Genomic DNA, 24,071 nt, shown 5'->3' on the forward strand with positions numbered 1-24,071 from the left:
TTAAGTGTTTATAGTTCAGTTTAATTTCTCTGTCCAGTACATGGTCCATGTAATTATTGAGGCAGAACAAGATTACAATATTAGCTAATACAGTAGTTCGTTATGTCAGCCAATGAACAAAAAATTCCTTGTACTTCTTAAATGTGTTCGTGGTAGGATACACACTATTCTGACGACTCCGAATGTTCTCAGGTTACCACAGTTCTTGCTCACAGAAGAAGGAGATTTTGGCACTGCAAGGCAGGTCGTTAAGTCCTCCGTTACGATGTATGGAGCCGCAGTCTTCTCCAGGGTAAGTACTGTTACCACCGTAGTTGTCTGGTTGTCCTGAGGAAGACCAGCGCTTGAAGCCTGTGTTGGCCAGCGGTTCACCTGGAACAGTAAGATTAAAGAACAGTAATGTGATAATTTCCCCTTACCTTTATTAATGCTGCGCTCATCAGACACCGAGATTTTGGCCTATCTGAACGCCGAAGTTCAGTACAGTACTGCTCAAACGTTTAGGACTACATAAAGAAATCATGAAATGGCGTCTAGAACCTAAAATTGTGCCCGATAGATCTTTGTATTTTTTTTTTTTTTTTGAGCTCTTACATCTAATATAAGTCTCCTGGATTCATAGAGTTAGGCCAAGTTTTGAAGATCTTACGAAATTTTAGCTGTTGGAAAGTCACATCAAAATGTCAAACATTTTGAAAATATAATGCGGCACCGTATTTTGCATGTTTATTTTTCAAAGCAGAGACAAGATGGTCGACTTTTTCTTGTTCTTGTTATGTATGGCCCAAGATCTCAGGGCGTGCTATCGGCGTCAGACTTATCTGCCCTGATATTTTCACTTGCTCGCTACAGATGGCATCCAAGAACTTCCTTTCTGACCCCTTTAGCTCACCGTGAGACCTATGACAAGATCAAGGAAAAATCAAGCCATCTTGGCATGGATTTGAAAAAAATAAACACGCAAAGAAACGGTGCCGCACTTTTTTCGGAATTTTTACATTTGTAGTAAAATGAACCCCATCTATTGATTAGTCTAAAAAGAAAACTTAGTGGTAATAATTGCAACCAGTTAGAATATTCAGTAGGTATACATTATATTTTTGAAAAATTTTGTGCCACTTTCCAACAGTTAAAAAGGCATAACTTGTGAAATACTTTGCCTAACTTAGTGAAATCAGATGTAAAAGCTCAGAAAAAAGTTAGAGGACTAGTGGCACAATTTTAGGTTCTACAAAACATTTCATGATTTATTTATGTGGTCCTAAGCTTTTTTAGAATGTGTTTTTTACCAGCTGATTTTCGTCCCACCGACATAGATAGGTCTTAGGCCGCTATTAGCCGTGGGCGACTAGTGGCGCAACTCACTAGTTGCCAGAGGATTTAAGTACCGGGCGATCAGTGGCGCAACTGTGAATAATTGCTCGATTCATACCGGGGAATAGTCAGTTGAGAGAATGGCGTCCTACGAAGAACATCTTCTTCTTGCTCTTTTATTGAAAAGGGAAAACCGAAGGGTTAGGAAAATGCGGAAACATCCTATATTTGTTTCTCGACTGACTAGAGGATTATATTATACATTGTATGGGGATCTAAATGAGAATGACAGCAAATTTTTCAATTAGCTGCGCATGTCAAAGTCGTCATTTTACGAATTGCTCGACTACATAAAAGAAGAAATAACGGTAAACGACATAGGACTAAACAAGTGTTTCCCAGCTGAGCTGTAATTCACTAAAATAGTAATATAATGGATCAATGGTACTTGTAAACGTAAATGATTATATATTTTTTATGGGTATTACATATTTCCGTATAAGAGTAGTAAACGTTTTATAATACTCACGTAGAGTATTCTTCTCGTCTACGGGTTTTGCTTCGAATTCTGGTATAAAGTTCTTTAAAATGCTGTTCCAAGAATTCAGTGTTTCTATTTTGTCAGCGTAAGCTTTAGTTCTGGAATCCCAAGTGACCGGTTTTCATTCTACCTCAAAAATGGTCTTCAGTATTTAATAGACTTTCAAATAATTTTGCCATCTCCTTCATTTGCTGTTGTAGTTTATTTGATGTCTCCTTGTTCAATAAATAAACTATCACAATAAGTAAAATATTCACTCTACCGCAGCACGAGACCATACAAGGTAATGAAGAAAGATAATGATTAGGCGGATCGCTGGCTCAATTGTGTTCCATCTTCCGCATTACGTCAAGCTGGTGTGAGAACACGAACTTGAGTGAGGTACATCGGGCGACAGTTACGCCACTAGTCGCTCACGGCTAATAGCGGCCTTATGGCGACGATGGGATAAGAAAGGGCTAGGAGTGGGAAGGATGCGGACGTGGCCTTAATTAAGGTACAGCCCCAGGATTTGCCTCCTGTGAAAATGAGAAACCATGTTAAACCATCTTCAGGGCTGCCGACAGTACGGGTTCGAACCCACTATCTCTCGAATGCAAGCTCAGACCTAGGCGCCCCTAACCGCACGACCAACTCGCTCGGTTGACTTTAAATGACTTCTCGCCATTTTTTGAAGGTCTCAATAACTGATGGTTAAGATGTATGGTTTAAAACTAATGTGAAAAAAATAGTTATAACAACAAAATATTTCGGGAAAAATATTCCTAGCTAGCAAATGTACCCGTGCTTCTCTATGGTATTCTACACTGTGTACGGATTTCTGCGTAAATTACTGTACACGCAGAAAGAAAGATTATATTATACTGCATGCCTCTTAGAGTTATCCGAGAAACACCATGAGGTGCGCGTTGGGGAGTTCTTGTGATAATGGCAAGCCACGTTTCCTACTACCATTCTTAATCGAGTTCCGGAGTTTCTACTATAACGACAGGCTCACTTGCCTACTGCCAATCATAATGGAGATGGGGAGTTTTCATTATAAAGACAGGCCCCATCTTCTAATGCCAATCACAATTGAGTTGAGGCGATTCGATTATAAGCTACAAATGTAGTTCGGTATAAATTATAGGCTTAAGGGATCGAGATATGACGAAAAGTCATAGGACCAAAGTTGTAGGTCTCTCCAAATTGAGCAGCGTTTGTGCTATCTGTTTTGTGATACGATTTACCGTTTAGCCACCAATTACCCAGAAACGAAAGTTCGCACCGTCATTAGAATTTCCTCCATATTTCGATGTTTTTCGGGGCCAGAAAGTTATACAATTGAATATCTTGGAATTTTTCCTCAAAGGAAATAGAGTCCAGGTTTCAGGATTAGCACTCGAATACATACGGAGAAATTAAGGAAGAAAGTAATACAGTTAAGAAAATCGACATTAATTGAAGATAGGATAATAACAGAGAACGGCCGGATAAGACAAATATGTAAATACCAAGTGAATGTACTGGAAAAAATGACATGTCCCTTACTAAACTGTAATGATTTGAGTTACGGATTTAAGAAAGCGGTAACAGAAGAAAAATTTAGGCGTAGGGATTCTTAGATGAAAACATGACTTTGTTACTACTTAAGCCTAAAGAGGCAAGGCAGATGCAAGAAATAAAAGGAGAGAACGGAAGTAGAAGAGAAATACAGTAACATTTATAGCAAATGCCATAAAACACCTTACGGTGTGAAATAAAAGTCTACAGTCCTCAGTACTATTGAAATTTGAACACCCTCCACAAGTGCTATTCGAAGCCGATTGAAACCCCCAACGCTATTTCGCAAATACCCCACAGAATGGCAGCTTGACGTCTCTCTTGCCTTCTCTCCAACGAAAAACGTCGAATTTACAGGAATGATGACGAAAATGGTATTACGGTATGTTACTTCTCTGCTGCCAAGCAACCAGAGACGTTGCCATCGAAACTGGTAGGTTCGTTGTCGGTCACAATGCAAAGCATGAAACCCGCAGAAAATAGTAATATTCTCCGTTATTTGAAGAGAAACCAAAATAATGTAAATAACAGAAGTTGCTAAAAAGGAAGAGAAGTTTCACGTACGGTCCGCGGATTTTACAGAAAATCAATAGTATAATAGAAAATTGAAAAAAAACTGTTCTGGTTTTCGTATAAACCCCCAGTCTGTTTAGATATTTAAAAATTATATGCACATCTAAACCTCCTCCTGAGTGAGTATACCTTAAATATGAAGTTTGGTCGAGATCTATCCAGCCGTTTCGCCGTGATGGTGGAACAGACGGACAGACAGATAGATGGACAGACATGAAAGTTGAAAACCATTGATACGGTGTTGAGTTGACCTAAAACGGATATAAATCTGAAAAATTGGCAAATCAAACGAAATTACAGACACCGGACCCCCTACAACTTTATTTATATAGATAGTGCACAAATTGAAAGAGTGAAGAAGTTTAAGTATCTAGAGAGCTGTGTGTATTATTATTATTATTATTATTATTATTATTATTATTATTATTATTATTATTATTATTATTATTATTGGATGTTGTTGTTTGACTTTATCACTCTTATAATTGCCTTCTTTCCTTTTTGGTGTCTTCTGTAAATATCCGATCTCAAATAATCATCTATTCTTCGCCTCATTGCTGGTTATTATCTTTCTTAGCCATCCTTCCTCATTATTTTCTTTAAAATATTCCCATATCGAGTATCCTCAATTATGTTCCAACGGTGAATGCCAATTCAACATTTGGGTTAAGGCATCTTCAATCTTACTTTACTGCTGGGCATCAATTTATTGTATCCTACAATTATCTTGTCACTGCTCCTGAGTATCCTCACTTCTACCTAAACGTTATGACAATTTAATGTACGCCGCTTTAAGAATCTTTAGTTTTGTTTCACGGTGAGTCAATTTTTTTTAGCAGCTCATCATTTTTTTAAACGTTCCCGCGGTATCTTTCCCTTCAATTGCCCTATGCTGGGAATCCTCAGTTTTGTTCCACGTTGCGGCGCCAATTTAAAATGCACCATCCTGAGGGGATTTCTTTCTTGCACCATATTGGGCGTCCCAACAATTGCTCCGGCTATTTTCCCCTCATCCGACCATCACTTCTACGGATCATTAAATGGATCAATGCATTCAAGAAGAACGATGCTAAGTGTCGGTAGCTATGCTCGCTTCTAACATTCATTGAATAAACAGTAACCGCATCATAAAATTTAAGCGATATCGCAATCTTCATTTCTAATATCACATTTATCGATAGGATAATCCTTAAATTGCCACACGACACCTCTCAGGGATAATTAAAATGCATCTGTGAATAGTATTATTTTTACGTGAGGTCAACTGGGAAACCGCATTTCCTTTTTATAAATTACCATCGATACCATCCATCCATCGGAGTCAATGTTAAGTTGTCTAAGTCCAATCATTCGAAGAAAAGAAAAGAAAAAAAATATTTTTTAAAAAATTTAATTAATTCAAAATCATCTATACCATAATGATATTAGCCTATCTTCAATAATATCCTCTAAATTGGAAAATCTATAATTTATTTCATGATTCTAAAATCATAAAAGAAAATCTGATAACATTTATTTACATCAATTATCTTCCTCCTCTCTATATGAAAAAATAAATAAATTAAATTAAATCTATCTACAATCTGATTCAACTGATCCTCTTGCACTTATTATCCGCATCATAAAAATAAAGAATAAATTCTATTAATCACATAAATCGTAGGTACATATTCTATCTGTTGAAGATGTAGTTAAATATTCTCTGAAATTAATTATCTCATGATAATAATGACAATTAATTGATAAGAAGAAAAAAATTAATATGGGTTAAAAAGCTAAGTCCCTAAGCCTTAGTACATTTCATAACAAATATGCTTAATCTGAGTCCATCGGCTCCTGTTTCTTTCTAAAAATGCTTATTTTCGTCGATATTAAATTGATATTCTGTCACTAACACATTTATATCTTCCAATATTATAACGTCAGCAGTTGCAAGTAAGTTCCAAGTATAAAACAGCTCAAAATGGCTATTTCAAATATATATCGATCATTAAATGAAAAATATTGGTCACTTTGACCATGTCATTTGGTTAAAATATTCAGATAACAACCTAAAATTAAATGTAGGTATCGTATAAAGAATAATTATTATCGTAGTTCAAATAGAAAATATACCTATCATGATTTATGGTTTCACCAATGTCCAACCAAGTATCATAAAATTCGTAGGAATGTACACTGACTGACAGAGTAAATGCAACACCAAGAAGGAGTGGTTCGAAAGGGATGAAAGTTGGGGAAAAAACAGAGACGGCACGAACGAATAATTCATGTTTATTTCAAACCGATTTGCAGGTTACACAATGCGCACGGCATCGACTCAGTAGGATGTAGGACCACCGCGAGCGGCGATGCACGCAGAAACACGTCGAGGTACAGAGTCAATAAGAGTGCGGATGGTGTCGTGAGGGATGGTTCTCCTTTTCTCTGTCAACCATTTGCCACAGTTGGTCGTCCGTACGAGGCTGGGGCAGAGTTTGCAAACGGCGTCCAATGAGATCCCACACGTGTTCGATTGGTGAGAGATCCGGAGAGTACGCTGGCCACGGAAGCATCTGTACACCTCGTAGAGCCTGTTGGGAGATGCGAGCAGTGTGTGGGCGGGCATTATCCTGCTGAAACAGAGTATTGGGCAGCCCCTGAAGGTACGGGAGTGCCACCGGCCGCAGCACATGCTGCACGTAGCGGTGGGCATTTAACGTGCCTTGAATACGCACTAGAGGTGACGTGGAATCATACGCAATAGCGCCCCAAACCATGATGCCGCGTTGTCTAGCGGTAGGGCGCTCCACAGTTACTGCCGGATTTGACCTTTCTCCACGCCGACGCCACACTCGTCTGCGGTGATTACCACTGACAGAACAGAAGCGTGACTCATCGGAGAACACGACGTTCCGCCATTCCCTCATCCAAGTCGCTCTAGCCCGGCACCATGCCAGGCGTGCACGTCTATGCTGTGGAGTCAATGGTAGTCTTCTGAGCGGACGCCAGGAGTACAGGCCTCCTTCAACCAATCGACGGGAAATTGTTCTGGTCGATATTGGAACAGCCAGGGTGTCTTGCACATGCTGAAGAATGGCGGTTGACGTGGCGTGCGGGGCTGCCACCGCTTGGCGGCGGATGCGCCGATCCTCGCGTGCTGACGTCACTCGGGCTGCGCCTGGACCCCTCGCACGTGCCACATGTCCCTGCGCCAACCATCTTCGCCACAGGCGCTGCACCGTGGACACATCCCTATGGGTATCGGCTGCGATTTGACGAAGCGACCAACCTGCCCTTCTCAGCCCGATCACCATACCCCTCGTAAAGTCGTCTGTCTGCTGGAAATGCCTCCGTTGATGGCGGCCTGGCATTCTTAGCTATACACGTGTCCTGTGGCACACGACAACACGTTCTACAATGACTGTCGGCTGAGAAATCACGGTACGAAGTGGGCCATTCGCCAACGCCGTGTCCCATTTATCGTTCGCTACGTGCGCAGCACAGCGACGCATTTCACATCATGAGCATACCTCAGTGACGTCAGTCTACCCTGCAATTGGCATAAAGTTCTGACCACTCCTTCTTGGTGTTGCATTTGCTCTGTCAGTCAGTGTATTTGATAACCTATTTTATTTAATTGTGGTAGAGATTCATATTATGAAATTGCTCTATCAATTAAAGACATTCTCGATACCAAGCTTCAAATAACATTCAGTACAACGTTGACATATTCTCTATGAAGACAACAAGTTTCCCCTTATTTATTTCTTATTTGGATATTTAATCTGAAGACAGTTTACGGTAACCCACATACGACATCTACGATGTATTTCATTGTATTCATGTACCACTAACCCAATATATCTCGCAATACCATTTTAATATCTTGCCGCATATGTCAAACATCACCATTGGCCAGTAATTCATCGTATTTACCACCAAAATTATCCATAAGCATATCTATCTCTCCATTTACCAATATTAATTACCATAATATCTCGTCATTCATTCCCATAAATATATCTCAGCTAATAATTATTCGTAAAACCACATCAACATGTCATTCAAATCCTAACTTCCCTACGTAAACATTTATAATTTCCAACTATGCGGCAAATCGTCTTAACATATCATTAATGTACTGCAACGGTACATTTCTGGGTTAAGTTTCATTTGTAATACACATGAACACGTTATCCTGTAAATAAAACACATTTATAAACTAAACAAGTTAATATTTACTCACATGTCATCGAGTCGTAATAGTAACCAGATCTAAGTTACTCAGAAATCAACTATCTTCTTTTAAAACATTACGTCTGGGATATGTCTCTTTGTATACGTTGTTTCAATCCCGTAATGATTGAAAACATCACTTTAAATCTCTCCTTGTTCATTTATAAACATTCCTATACTATGACATTGATTATAAACTCTGGAAGAAATACCTACTCCCATAATGATAAATCAACTAGGATAATCTCATTGCAAAGATAGTATCGACTAAGATTTCATCACGAAGAACTCCGTAACAAGCAACATACCAATGTTCACTACAAATATTTAAATACTACGTCTACGACACCTTAGTCTCAAGATAATAAAATAATTCTTTGGAACTTAGCTTGCGGCTGCTGATGTTAGATGACTGGGTTATGGCTCCGATGTTGTCATCTTAGGGCTGCGTAGAAAGTCCCCAACATCCGTTACGTCACCATCAGGTTGTAGTCTCAAAACCCGGGATAGCAGGAGCAGCTGGGCGGTCTACGTCGGAAAGTCGGCTCCATCTCCGATTTAGCCTCTCATGTTGTAGCCGTTAGTCATATGTGAAAGAAACATTTCCAATATGGCAATTAATATCACGTCCATATCCTCCAGAATGTTCTACAAAGAATCTAGATTATATTTTCGTTTCAGGTTATTATGTCAGAAATTCAATGTCAATTCCTTGTGACAGATTTTAACAGGTAAATTATCAAATTAGCTTTTAATTTTTTTTATCCAGCCAATCAACCTATAATACGTTAAATTTGACTTCATATTTCGTAACGGCCTTCGGTCTATATTCCGACTACTGTCCGGATACTATTCAACTTCTTCTGACTTTCCGCCTCGATATTTGATCAGATATAGGCGCAATCCTAAAATTTCTTCACCGTGCAGGTTCTTCAGCTCTTATTAATTGAAATATCTCCCTTCTTCTTTCCGCGAGGATTATTTTTTTCGTAGATAAACTTTCTTCGATGTTTTGCGTACCAAATTTTTTTATTGTTCACACTATTCCTCCTTTTTAACAATTTTAAAAACTTTCTATTATTTTTTATCACGGCCGCATAGATCCTTTATAACTTTACGTCTAACTCCATGACCTAGGCATATTTAATTCGCCAAATGAACATCTTTGCCGTCACATGCATGGCCTCCTTGATTTTATGCGTCCGTATTATATATACTCTGAAATCACGGCCTATTTCACTTAATATTGTGCCCTACAGGACTCTATGGTTCCGGCCAGGCGAAAGCCGGTCACGAACCCAAAGTACAGTAGTGAAAGAACTCTCACAAACGTGAGCTTGTGCACATAGTCTTACCTGAACACACATCCTTGCTCGGCCGTAAAATAGCGCACTTCTCAGGGATAACATGGGTGAACAATGGGCAACATTAAGATTAAACACTAGGATATGTGACTAATCAGGTAAGAATTAGCTAAATTAAAAAAATATCTAACAGAAAACATCGCTGCATTCAAAGTTTTACAATCAGGGATTTATTACATAAAATATACTAATTACAAATGTAAGAGCTTTCAAATGCTTGGGTAAAGATAATGTTGAGCCGATGACAACCAGTTCACTGCCTTCACGACACAGCTGTGCTGTAGCAAGCATGTTACAATTGTGTAAGTAATGAAATCTAGAAAAACGGATATCTGCTGAAATACACATCTAACAGTCATTCCCATAAAAATTACTATGCCTCGTACCATCGAACCCCGGTGCAAACAAATATAAACACATAATGTACAGTGTCCTGACTCGGTCACGGACCCTGGTCCCATGAAGAGTAAGGCGTAGAATACTCATATACAAACAATATAAAAAGAACACAACCAACATGTCCAAGGGGTCAATATCAAACGGGCCAGTGTTAAAATTAAAGTAGAACAAACAGAACACAAAAAATTTCTCCTTGCATTTAAAACATCAAGGTCGTCTTCTCCCCCTACACACTGGACAAGCTGCAGACAGCAATATAACCGAGTTTCAAGACTGTGACGTCAGACGCAACAACCCTCACCATTCGAACATTTGACTAGCGGCAGTCCACATAATTTACGAGCTCAGCTGGCTACGGGCTAAGAAATCTCGCCTTTCAAAACACCTCACGTAATCTGGCTGCTAAAAGCACTCTTTTAAATACACCTGGGCCATCCGCCCTCATCTCAATATCATCAGCAATATAACAAATCTTATTTCCGCCTCCCATGGGCTCAACCTTGATAATACAAAGACACAAATCATTAAGCTATAGTCACATGGCCATAATAAGGCATCTCACATACATCCAATACACTCTCAAACTGTGTTGGGCTTTCTCATATCAATTCATACAGTCAGCTACATGCATAATGCTCACATCTCTCAAACATTCGGACTCGCTCGCCCTGTCAGTGAAGCTAGGTGAATTACGGGTTGAATCTTGGTCTCAACTATACAGGCTACGTCTGCAGTGACAAATGCCTAAACGCGACACAATAAAGCGTGCCTGCCTGTTTGACTAACCTACCATGACCAAGGGAGTTCGACCTGACCCATGAAGATAACACGTACGTTAAAATAATACTATCGAAATGAAATATAAACACACCAACAAGGAATCTACAAACTATCATCTATCCTAATGTACGGGGTTCGAGCTTGAGGCCTAGCTCTTTATTACCAAGAATTTTCCTACCATAAACTAACCTGTTGGCTGACGGCCCCCCTGTTCCTATCTAAATTTAAATGACATGCTTGAAACAGAATTGGAAAGCTCTGACCTTATGTGATTGATGAAGGAGCGGCCCTCCCTGTGGACCACTGAATTTACCACATCATGACAAACTGCGACGCTTGCAGCAGATACTGGTGAACACTTGGAGACATTCTTTCTTGCGTGAGTCCTTCGTACAGCTCCTTAGGTGGTTGGAAGATGTCCCCTTCGACGTCGCGCTGATCAGGTGCGCCCAACGTTCCTGGATCGATTCCCGATGTCGTGTCGGCTTCAGCTCCGGTTGTGGCTTCCTCGCAATGATGATGTAGAAGCTCGTTCTGGCTTGATGCAGGGGTAACTGAAAACAAATTCATTTATTACAGACTGTCCAGACTCCATGCCTGTTTCCACTGCTATCGTGCCTCACACGTTACATTGACCAAGTCTTGTCCGGAATTTTAAACCTGGTACACCATAGTTTCTTCACCACTCTTAGTAACACTGTTATTCCATCCTTTCACTCGGACAACATGTAGTTCTGGAAGAACTACCCTGAGCCTATATTTATTCTAGCATTACGTCAGTTACAAATTGACCTCACAGAAATATGAAGCTACTAGTTCATCAGTCTATTACAGGCGGTACCTCATCTCACCATAGCATATCAACACAGGTAATATCAAGACTTTAGCTGAATATGCAAGTTGATTACTTACTTCCTCGCAGATTCAGTAGTACTAGTTGTAGGTGCAGCTCGAAGATAAAATGTTGTTCTCAGTACCGACACGCAGCATGACGACTTCGTTCAAGCAGCCTTACGGTCAAAGAATGAGGCTGATGTGCCAGGCGGCCTTGCTTTTATAACCAGGTTAGCGTAACCACGCCGCTTGATCGCGTGCAGGATACGCGCGCCCGCGACTCGAAGTTTTCCCCACAAAGCACGTCAAGTACCCTATTTAACGAATGCATTTATGATTGCAGCCCTAATGCATATCAAAATTAAGCAGAAATTATGCAGGTTGCAATTCTTGTATCAAATCCAATGCAACTCTTCCATAACTAAGGATATTAATTTAATTCTTTCTTCCCTCCGAAGGTAAGTTTTGCCGGGATCCGGGAAGCGTCCCCAGTCTTCATTAAGAGGCTTGGCTTGGGACATAACTCCCTTTAATGAGGTTCTGGAGATTTTCATAATGACGCTCTAGCTCTCTTCACACAAGAACGCTTCTTCTGGAATCTTTTATGAAATAAACTATAAGACAATGAGTTCGTGGGTGGTCTCATGTAATCCCAATATCAATAATAAAATCTATACTATTGGTCCATGAACAGAACGGTTCAATATATTCGTTCTTTTTTAGATGTATGGCTCAATTACATAATTTTTGCAATCTCATTACCGTGCATGGCAAACTTTTAACATCGTATGGCATCCTTTATTCCGTTATCAGGACGATGAAAACGGTACATAATGGATATTTTTATCGTTAACATTATTATAACTTTTACCGGCCGGAACATTATTTCACTGATTTTCATTGTAATGTTTAACTTCATTCTTTAATGAAATGTATACACTGTTTAGCGTCTCGCGCGCTGACGTAAATAACAGACAATTCGCCTCTACAATGGAATAACAACAAGACACATCATCACCACGGGCGTATTTAATTCATTTCGTGTACGATGATTCCCGCGCATTTTTGACCGTATGTGCTTGACACGCGTAAATCCACTCTGCCAGGATGGATGCTAACTTCCCTCCGAGAATAATTAAATACATTTCAACCCTGTGAAGTTATCTTCATCAAATGTTTCCCAAAATTCTTAATTACTTATTTCCACGTTAATGACAGTGCCGAAATCTCTCACAATGAAGGTCATTAGCCAGAATTTCATTATTAATTTCCCGAGGTCTTCCGAAATGTTCCGACCTCGTTCGATGTTTTGGGGGATCGCCTCCCACTGTAAGTTGATAAGCTTGCAAAAAATATGGATGCGCGTTTTTTTCGCATCTCGCAGTTGGCATTTCAGAAATGTAGAATTATGGGCTCATTGGCTATGGAGGCGCCGGCGCCGTTTGATGATGTCAATAACAATAATTATAATACTATAGAAACATGTAGGCTAGTATTGACTGAATATTGTTAAATATATCGTACTTATCCATTTAGTGTGAAATCTGGCATCGCATGCTCGCTTAAGTTAACGAACAGTATTAATCCTCATATTCACTATTAAAACTGTAGGTTGTAACCATTTAGTCATCACTGTACCTATAAAATTTCTGATATAGTAATTTTCGATAGGACAATTGACATAGGTAATCAAAAATTAAATGTTAAACTTCCTCCCCTAAACTACAATTTCATGAAGTTTGTATAAAATTACTTATATCCTAGACTGTAGCGTCCGTGACTAATGGTACATACCAATTTTCATTCATTTCTGTCCATCCATTTTCCCGTGGCTCGCCCGTAATGTGGACTTAGCAAGTGCTTCATTTATAACTATATATGAATAATTTGTTCATGTATATTTTCATATTCAGTACATATAATCATTGTATCTTGCTTGTATGTATTGGTAGCTCTGACATGAATGAATAATATTAGCAAAATTATCGAAATTCATGAATTTCTCCGTTATTATAGCCGGTGCTGTAAAAATCTATAAGGCATAAATGATCGCAAATGTAATTCTATATAAATTTCGTATGTAGTATTTATCAGTAGGACAACTAAAAATAACACAGATTTTTGAGAATTACATTTCAGGCATTCCCATAAACTACCATTTTACTCAACGCGAATAAAAAATGTATACTCTAGGTTGTGGTGTAGTGCCTCATTCCCCGAATTTACATACCCATTTTCATTAAATTCCATTCAGCCATTATCTCGTGATGCCCATCCATGCATACATGCATACTGCACCCAATACGCAGGTCAAAAGGGCACAATACATACATACATACATACATACATACATACAGACATACATACATACATACATACTGAACCCATACAGACAGACAAACAGACAGACAGATATGACGGAAAATTAAAAAGGTGCATTTACTTGTTACTGTGGTGGACACGACTGGTACAACAATACCATTCTTTTTAAATTCTAAGCAATGTACAGACAATTCTCGTACTTTATATATAATTATAATATTCACAATGCAAACGTATCCTGAAAGGTGGTGGTCTTTAGAATAAGTACTGCTAAAACTTGAAGAGAAAAGGTGAATCAGAATTATAGGGATGTTCGAGAAAAATGTAACCATTACTTGTATGTTCAACTATAATCCTAAACTTTCAGTTACGGTTAATGTTGGCATAATTGAATCTGCGTTTGGAGGGCGCTAAAGAAGTGTACCAGGGGCTTGATGGCGCCCGTGGCCACCGCGTTGTACAGGCCTGGTATAGACACTGACTGCGACAACTACAGCAATATATATATATATATAGATATATATATATATATAGAGAGAGAGAGAGAGAGAGAGAGAGATGGGTTTACAGACGCACATCAAGAATTTTGTGGATATATGACATAACAAATTATGAAGTACAGGGTGGGAAAAGTAAAACTAGCCCGGATAATAATTATAAGACTGATGCGGAATTCACCCTTGTTAATGAACAGGAGAACTGCCCATCACAGGAAATGCTGGAAATCGTGATTTTGATGCACCAAACTGTTGCTGTCACATGTATTCACGTGCGCATCTCCCGAGTACGTCGCTGTGTCATTACGTGTGAGAGGAGCAAACGTGTTTAGTGAACTACTGAATGCAACACAAAATGGTGTTCAAAGTCGAGTGTTAAGCGAAACACAATTCGTGGAGAACCTGTGCGGAACTGTTTTCCCAGGAGTTTATGAATGGAAGAGGTTTGGAAAAATATCCTGCGAAGCGCGATTCGTGTTTTGGCGAAACCTCCAGCAAAAATCTGCATTGCAAAACTTAGTGGTGAAATGACATGAAACGCGCTCTGTAGCGAATAAAAACCCTAACTATCCGAAAAGAGTTCGAACACCAGACCGAGAAATCAACGCTCGAGTGATGGAAAGCTTGGAACGAAGTCAGACGAAATCTCAACGCGGTTTATCTCTGTAGGTGGGAATTGTAAGGTCCTCGTGTCGGAAAATTATCAAAAAAGAACTGCATCTGTACCCATACAAATTTACTGTTGTGCATGCATAAAAGCGTCCAGACAAACCTTCCTGTGTTGAGTTCTGCAGGTGGTTTCTGAGTGAAGTGGAGTGAGGACTTTTGGGTCCTTTTTTCACTTCTTCAGATGAGGCCATTTCCAGCATCATCTGCGATGTTCATTAAGAAGTGTCAACCCCGCGTCAGTCCTGTTGTAGTTTTACTTTGCCCACACGGTATTACGAAGTCTCAGGAAGGATTTGTTAGGAAACGAAAAATGAATATCTGGGACACATAATGAGACATCCTGAAATGTATGAACTCCTTCGCTTAATACTTGAAGGAAACGCAGCTGGCAGTCGAGGGCGTGGAAGACCTCGGATGACTTGGCTAAAAAAAATGGGAATTTCATTGAATACGTCATTGATGGAACAACCTCAAACTGCAGTCAACAAAAGTAAAATTGCCATGTGGACCACTAACGTACAGTAAAGGATCGTCACTCTAAGAAGAAGAAGAAGAAGAGGAAGATTTTTGATTTAAAATTGCCAACTCTTCAGAATAACCTCCGACTTACCAAAGATTGTTAGATACTGGCCTTCAACGAAGCGATCGTGGAAGCCAACGAAAGCCCACTGATTGACTTCCGGAGCTCTGCTCATCATGAACATGATGACTGCAGACTCTTCTTCCGAGTTGATGATGGCCAGGTGCGCCCCTTCCTTGACACAGGTCTTCTGTGCATCGTCCCAGGTCCTTGCTTCCTTGTGATGCTTGTAGAAACCAATACCAGGAAAGAACTCGTAGCCTGTTACTCGTGGTGGAGGAACTACGAACAAATTAGGCACTTTGTTACAATTGGAAACAAAACATATTCAAGAAGACAGGCGGTTTTTAAAGCAGTATTTTGAAAATTCAAAACTACACGCACAGATGTCCAATGAGAAACCTCTGTCTAATAATGTTTTCAACCATTCGGAGCTTCTAAAAGCCTTAATAACCTGCGGCACGAAAGACTTTTGTTTCATTGTTCATATTATTATTAATATTATTATTATACTCGAGTCGAAAACATACAAATTTACAGTGAATGTACAAGTCAGTTTGAAATACACGAAACATAACATGTGAGATCATATTAAACGAGCCCAGTATTTTTCAATGTCCAATGTACTCGGAGTGGCTTGTAGGTGGTCATCCTCTGTGCAAGGTGTTAGGGACAGAGGGCACTGAAGCATGTGCCCCTTGGTTTGTTCTTGTCCACATTCACACCTTCTATCACTTGTACTGAACCTCCATTACTTCAAGCTATCCCTGGAACTTCCCACTGCTGCTCGTAGCTTGTTCAGGGACGGCATACTGATAGAAAACGTTTGTGAAGCGGGACATAATTATACACCAAGTAAACTTCCTGATAAACCAGAGGCAACAGCCTTCATAGTGTAGAGGACTAACCACAGACGTGTTGACGCATGTCCAATGTACTCGGGAGTGGCTTGTAGGTGGTCATCCTCTGTGCAAGATGTTAGGCACAGAGGGCACTGAAGCATGTGCCCCTTGGTTTGTTCTTGTCCACATTCACACCTTCTATCACTTTTACTGAACCCCCATTACTTCAAGCTATCCCTGGAACTTCCCACTGCTGCTCGTAGCTTGTTCAGGGACGGCCACACCAGCCAGCTTGTATTGTATCCAGGTGGTGACTGCTTAGCAGCTGACATCCATCGACGAAGGTGAGGGTGTCCTTTTACTTCCAAAGCTCCAGCGGGTGGGCGCTGTTCTGTTCCACTTTAAGCCACTCCCTGTTGGCAGCTGCTTCTCTACGTACACAGGTTGGAGCTATTACAGCCAGGTAGTAGAGCTTATCTGTCGAAGAAGGCTTTGAGCAACCTGTAATCAACCTGCAGATTTCATTGAGAGCCGTATCTACATGTTTGACATGAGATGTATTGTACCAGACTTGGCAAGCATATTCAGCAGCAGAGAAACACAGTACCATTGCTCAAGTTCGGATTGTTTGAGGATGAGAGCCCCTCTGTGACCCTACCAATTTGCGAATAAGATTGTTTCGTATGGATATTTTCATCTTATTACTCTTACAATGGGATTTAAATGTAATAGCTCTATCAAAGGTCACCCCCATGTATTTCGTAATGTGAGAGTGCTGCATTTGAGTACCTGATCATTCTAGACGTAACTCACGATGAACTTCCCTATTCATTAAATGGAAGGCACATACTTGAGTCTTAGAAGGTTTGGGTCTGAGTTGGTTCTGATTGTAGCAACTTGACAAATTTCTAAGGACAGTTATCAGATTGCTCTCCACGGAATCAAAGCTTGAGCCTTGTGCACTAAGGGCTAGATCATCTGCATATGAAAAGTTTCTTGAGTTTGAAGTCAACGGCTGGTCGTTGGTATAGATGTTGAAGAGAACTGGAACCAAGACTCTCCCCTGAGGTAGACAATTTTTCTGATGATGGTAACAATAATAATATTAATAATGGTAGTATTGCACTCTTAACTGCCAACCGAATATGGGCCAAGAGGGAAACACCTACGTGTGTGTTCTACTCAGGCAGACAAATCACTTCTCATGGCCACCGATGTATATTTCACCATACATCTAAAGGTGCTGATTATGTCAATACAAAGAGAAGGAGGATATTACTGCTCAAAGTTCGATTCCTAGCTCTGGCAAACAATTAAGACTGGTTTTTGAGGGACTTCGAGTTCTTGCACCTAGCCTTTGATAGTACAGTTAACTTGAGAAATAGATTAAATTCCACACTTGATCATCCTAGAAGTATCCTTCGATCGTTGCGCTAATAGCGGTAACCGTTACGCTACGGAGGTGGACGGTACCATGTAGGAAGTACGTACAAAGAGTGGTAGTAAAGTAAGAAAGTACACTAGGTATTGAGGAAAGAGAGAAAGTACAGTAGGAAGGGGGAAGGAAGGAGGAAAGAAAGTACAGTAGGAAAAGAGGAAGGAAAGAAAGAAAAATAAAGAAAGAAAGAAGGGAGGGTGGGTGGAAGGCAAGTAAAATAGTAATGAAGGAAGGAATGAAGGAAGGTAGGATAGAAGGAAGGAAGGAAGGAAGGAAGGAAGGAAGGAAGAAGGAAGGAATGAAGGAAGGAAGAAAGGAAAGTACAGTAGAAATTAGGGAAGGAAGAGAGGGAGAAACGTCAAAAATACAGTAGGAAAGGATGAAGGGAGGCAAGTAGGGAGGAAGAAAGTAAAATAGGAAGGGTAAGGTAGGAAAAGGTACATTAGGATTAAGGAAAGTAAGGTAAGTAAGGAGGGAGGAAGCAAGGCAAGTAAAGTGAGGGAGAAAGGAAGGCATGTAAAGTAAGGGAGGAAGAAAGGCAAGTAAAGTAAGGAGGGAGGAAGAAAGGCAAGTAAGGTAAGGAGTGCGGAAGAAAGGCAAGTAAAGTGAGGAGGGGGGAACAAAAGCAAGTAAAGTAGGGGGCAAGTAAATTAAGAAGGGTGAATGAAGGAAAGATAGTACTGTAGAAATGGGGGAAGAAATGTACAGTAAGAAAATAAATATAGCAGGAAGGAATAAAAGAAGGAAAGTAGAATGGGAAGGAAGAAGTAAAGAAAGTACAGTAGAGATGGTGGAAGAAAGGAAAGAAAATCCAGCAGAAAAAAGAGGAGGGATGGTAGGATAGTTAGTTCTGACCTAATGAGCAAGTTTCCTTCCTATCATGATACTAATATTACACTGAAGTAGGAAGGAATGAAATATATTAAATGTATAGCAGAGTCTACGAGAAGACTGGAAACCTTTAAAAGTGGATATGTCTGTAGGTATATACTTACCAGTGACACTGGTTAAGATGTGTACTGTCTCCACGTTGTCACATACCGTGGTGCTTAGGTTCACGTCACAACCCCAAGTCCCCAGATCACGGGTGTATTCGTACCCATTTATTTTCACCTCGTTCTTCATCAGCAACTGAGAAGAAGGAAACATAATATATTGCTCCTGAAGATAACAAATATCGCCCAATCATTTTGCTGAATGTCAGGGAAAATATTGATTGAAGAATTCAGACCAAGAACGTGTTGCAATGAAGTGTGTTCCATATCATAATGAACACACTTATAAAGAAATCTGCAGCTCAAGCTTTCTACAAAGTTTCTTCATGTTTAAAAAAAATGAGTTATGTGTTGCCATCTATTGTGGAAGTTTCAAATTATCTTCTGTGAGTTGGGCTAATATGAAAGAATGCTGTGTGACGATATGCAAAGCTTTTAATTTTATGGCATTTTATTGAGACTAATGTTCATATTGCAAAATCGGGCTAACACAATTTTACGCAGGAGGAGTAGGTATCTAGTTTCTGATCATACATATCTTCTCTTTGACAGGGATTTTTGGTTGATTGAAACAAAAGGACTGTTTCTTGTGTTTTTGTGCCGGATGAGTGGATGTACTAAGTAAAAATAGGTAGAGAAAAATAAGCCATTTCAAATAGTATAGATGATAAGTGGTAAGTTTGTGAGCACTGAAACTTTGCTAGAAAGGTAACAAGGAGAATGGTATCTGTAAATAAGCAAAGAGGACTAAAGGGACTAAGTTTCAAGCATACTATTTTAAAAAAGATGAACCATTTAAGTACTTTTTAAAAATATGCATATGGTATTCACGAGGAATATGATTGTGTTGGCATTAACAAAAGAACAGTAGTCGTGGTCGGCCATCAATCGCTGGTATTGGGGTGCCGCAAAAGTACAATGGCACAAAGCCAATAAAGCCAGCAAAGCTCAGGAAAAATGATGTATCACAAAATAAGTTTCCAGCACTTTTATACACAGGGTGGTCGTAAACAACATGAACCGGATACATCAGCATTAGAGGATTGGCGTCCGGCTCCATGGCTAAATGGTTAGCGTGCTGGCCTTTGGTCACAGGGGTCCTGGGTGCGATTCCCGGCAGGGTCGGGAATTTTAACCTTCATTGGTTAATTTCGCTGGCACTGGGTCTGGATGTATGTTTTGTCTTCATCATCATTTCATCCTCATCACAACGCGCAGGTCGCCTACGGGAGTCAAATCAAAAGACATGCATCTGGCGAGCCGAACTTATTCTCGGACACTCCCGGCACTAAAAGCCATACGCCATTTTATTTTCAGAGGGTTGGTCATGCTGATAAATAATTGGAAGAAATAATTCGATATCCCGCGCCATTGTCATTTTGTCAGCGGCTGAAGTTAGCCAAACAGATTGCTTTGCGGGTGACATCACATGGGCTTTCCGAGGTGGTGTGGCTTATGACCTGCTTGAAAAATTTCTCCAGAGGAGGGACTTAAACTAGGACCTCCCTGCTGATAGGCTCGACCTGCAGCAAGCACGCTACGGTGGCACTGGCTGAAATCCAAAGTGTGTTAGTGTTTGATGCTCGTTTATCGGCGTGGCTCTCAAGCTCGGTCGAATACAAGCCGTGTGCAAGCATGCGCATTTAAAATGGAGCACTGTTTTCAAGTAGTGTATCCAGTTTCGAGGTGCAGGGGTATGGACAGAGGATCTCACACGACCTAGACAAACGTTCGTAACGAATTTTCAACAGCTGTCAACCTCAGCATCGAATCCGAACACAGCATCCAGCACAGGGAACTGGGATATCGCAAAGTGTGAACCGAATAGGCAGCCCGGTACCTCACCGAATAATAGAAAGCCGTATATATGTAAGGGTATAACTGTAACATTTCAGGCACTTTCATATGGACCAACAGAGTTTCCTGGAGCAAATTGTGGCTGGTGATAAAACCTGGTATCACCTTTTCGAGATAGAAACGAACACAATCATTCAGGAATGTAGACAACCGTCATAAGGAGGAACAAAAAGGGCGACACCTGTTTGATGGCAAGCTCATGCTGACGCTGGTCTTCGATGCTGATTGACCTCTGCTATTTCTGCTGGTCGGTTCTATGATCCTCGGTCATCGGAAACAGACATCCAGGGTGTGGTTATATTCCGCGATAACTCTAATGGGGTTTTTGGTACCAATCTGTAGCTAGCTTCAGGTAGTCTATGCCATTCTTGTTAGATCGCGCTCCCCGTCGTTCACAGCGTGTAGATACTTGTAGACAAGTTGTATAGATGGCAAGGAAGTAGACATGAAATAAAAGACGTTAATAATCAGAGGCTGTTTGACTCGAGGTGAAATATTTCAAAGTCTAACCTCAATCAGCGGGGCCTTTTGGCAAGTAATTAGTCATACAACGTCAAGTATTGTGGAGATAATGCTGTTTGTTGCACTGGATCCGACTTTACCAATCGATGAACTTTATTCGAACTCACTCCTCGATTTTAAGCGATAGCGCCTTATCTTTTACAAGTTACTTTGCGTCGTACCGACACAGATAGGTCTTATGGCGACGATGGGACAGGAAAGGGCTAGAGGTGGGAAGGAACCAGCCGTGGTCTTAATTAAGGCACAGCCCTAGCATTTTTCTGGTGTGAAAAATAGGAAACCATGGAAAACCATCTTCAGGGCTGCCGACAGTGGGGTTCGAACGATAATGGCTGCACTTAAGCGACTGCAGCTATCGGGCTCGGTAAAACGATAGTTCCCGTGATGCTAATTTTGTTGTTTGAATTCCCTGTGCCCGTGTGCCTGTGCTATTTGAATTTGTATCGCTGTAAACCTTTGTCCCTTGCGTTTGTTTATTAGAAATATTTCTTCGCGACTCCACCTGAAATCTTGTATTTCCTGTTTGAGCACACCTCAGGGGCTGGAACCTGAATGATTATTTCATGTATTTCTATGTATTTTCTGTCTCAGTGCAATTAAGTTTTATATTTTCACATGTTACTTTGATATTGATGTGATACCCATCTTCTTGCGTATGCTGTGCTCTACTGTCTTGATTTTAAAGGCCTTTATAATTTCTCATATCAGCTTTGTGTTAATGTGTCAATTGTTCATTTCAAGGTCAATCCACTTTGTGGTGTGAGGTTATGGACGTTATGGTTGAGGATATGCTCTCAATAACACAGTATGCCATGTGGACGAGGCGTATCAGATCATTACTTACGGCATAGTAAGTACATGAAAATAAAAATATATGAATTATAGTGTAAGTTAGTGGGAATGGAAATAGTAGAACTGCGCCGTGATCGCCGTGGTAGGAGATGGGTAGTGGGGTTACATTTCACCAAGTGGCCATCGTCCCACTGCCACATGAATTAGTTATGAATACTGCTTACCTTTGTTCGCCAGTGACCAGTCTGATTGCGATGGCTAAGTACTGAGTAGCTGAGTCGCTGAGTCGACAAAGGGCACTGTGTCAGGGTAGGCAGTGCGAAATACCACAGGTTAACGATCAACAAGTAAACAGAAGGCTTTGGGAACATCTTGAATACACCTGGAGGAAATTACGTGAACATCACTACACACACCAAGCAAAATAAATTCTTATCAAATATATATTAAAAAACAATGCCCTGACTGACTCATAATTAGAGTCCGGATTTTTAGGCAGTAATAAGTTAGAATGCAAACTATTGAAGCGGATAAGAAGTATAGTCTATTCTGCACAACAGTTGTGTTATGCGTCTTGCATAAACTTTAGGGGCACGGCCCTCTAGAACCCCTAGAATGTATGTTACTCTTGCTACATAAAGGAAGAACGGCCTGGACAATACTTCCTAATAACCTAATTCGTTTGCATTCTAACCTATTACTGACTAAAACTCCGGAGTCCACCCATAAACGCCCTGCCAAGACCATTAAAGCTCGAGTCATGAAAATGTCATGTTCGTATCAGTGTGTAAGGTCTTAAGGCGATAATGGAATAGGAAAGTGCTAGGAATAGGAAGGAAGTGGCCGTGACCTTAATTAAGGTACACCCCCAGCACTTACCTGGTGTTCAAATGGGGAACCACAGAAACCATCTACAGGGCTGCCGACAGTGGGGTTCGAACCCAATATCTCCCGAATACTGGATACTGGCCGTACTTAAGCAACTGCAGCTATCGAGCTCGGTAAGGCGGTAGTGGAAAATGAAAGGGCTAGGAATAGGAAGGAAGCGGCCGTGACCGTAATTAAGGTACAACTCCACCAATTGCCTGACGTGCAAATGGGGAACCACGGAAAACCATCTTCAGCGCGTGAGGTTCGAACCCACTATCTCCAAAATGCAAGCTACGTGACCCAAACCACGCGGCCAGTTGCTCGGTCTCAGATGGTTTAGATTCAATTCCTAATTTTGGAACAAAACGAGGCCACAGAGTTAGTTACACCGAGCAAGTTAGCCGTGCGGTAGGAGCCCCACAGCTGTGAGCTTGCAATCGGGAGATAGTGCGTTCGAAACCCACTGTTGGCAGCCATGAAGATATTTTTTCCATTTCCACACAAAGCAGGTACTGAGGCTGTAGCTTAATTAAAGCCACGGCCGCTACCTTCCCAGTCCTAGCCCTTTCCTATTCCATCGTCGCCGAAAATCTGCGATGTGTTAGTAGGAAGAATTTTGTTATATGTAGTAAATTGACAGAGGCTTCCAGACTGAACGCGGAAAGGCATAACGCTCTATAATGAGGATGTTCGTATGTATGAACAATTCTGGAACTTGGAGTGAACATGCTAAGTATAAAGATCACCCGTTACACTCACCACTTGTTACCAGCTGGATGAGGCCGAGTGAACTGATTCTACGAAGGCTGAGAGTGTAAGTTATGAATATCCATATTATAAACTAGGGTCAATTGCCTCAGAGAAATCTTAACTGCTCAATTGAGTAACGTTTGTTTCGTATTAAGTGGAGAACTTGACATTGCAAACAAAGATCAATATGTTTTGAAGTTTCCGCATACTAACCGATTGCAATCACACACTGCACCTTGTGCTAGGCGTAAAATATCGTGATATTCGTTATCAAAGTACCTTCATCTTTTCAGACCTAAATATTTTCCACAGTTGCAAAAATATTTCGTACTAGCATACGCACCCGTCCTTCGCACGGGATGTGGTAATCGA

The 24,071-nt window shown here is 40.5% G+C and overlaps 1 protein-coding gene across 1 annotated transcript; it reads right to left on the bottom strand.

The window, feature by feature from the left end:
* LOC136867063 (hemolymph lipopolysaccharide-binding protein) lies at positions 1-23,750 on the bottom strand. Its single transcript, XM_067144166.2, has 5 exons — positions 23,709-23,750; positions 22,304-22,461; positions 18,909-19,044; positions 15,664-15,915; positions 1-372 (listed from the first exon to the last, which is right to left on the bottom strand). Exons 2-5 carry the CDS (start codon positions 22,448-22,450, stop codon positions 194-196), a joined length of 714 nt encoding a protein of 237 aa, XP_067000267.2. The 5' UTR covers positions 22,451-22,461; positions 23,709-23,750; the 3' UTR covers positions 1-193.
* Between the last annotated feature and the right edge of the window lie 321 nt (positions 23,751-24,071).

The sequence above is a fragment of the Anabrus simplex genome, chromosome 3, assembly GCF_040414725.1.
Source record: "Anabrus simplex isolate iqAnaSimp1 chromosome 3, ASM4041472v1, whole genome shotgun sequence".
NCBI lineage: Eukaryota > Metazoa > Arthropoda > Insecta > Orthoptera > Tettigoniidae > Anabrus > Anabrus simplex.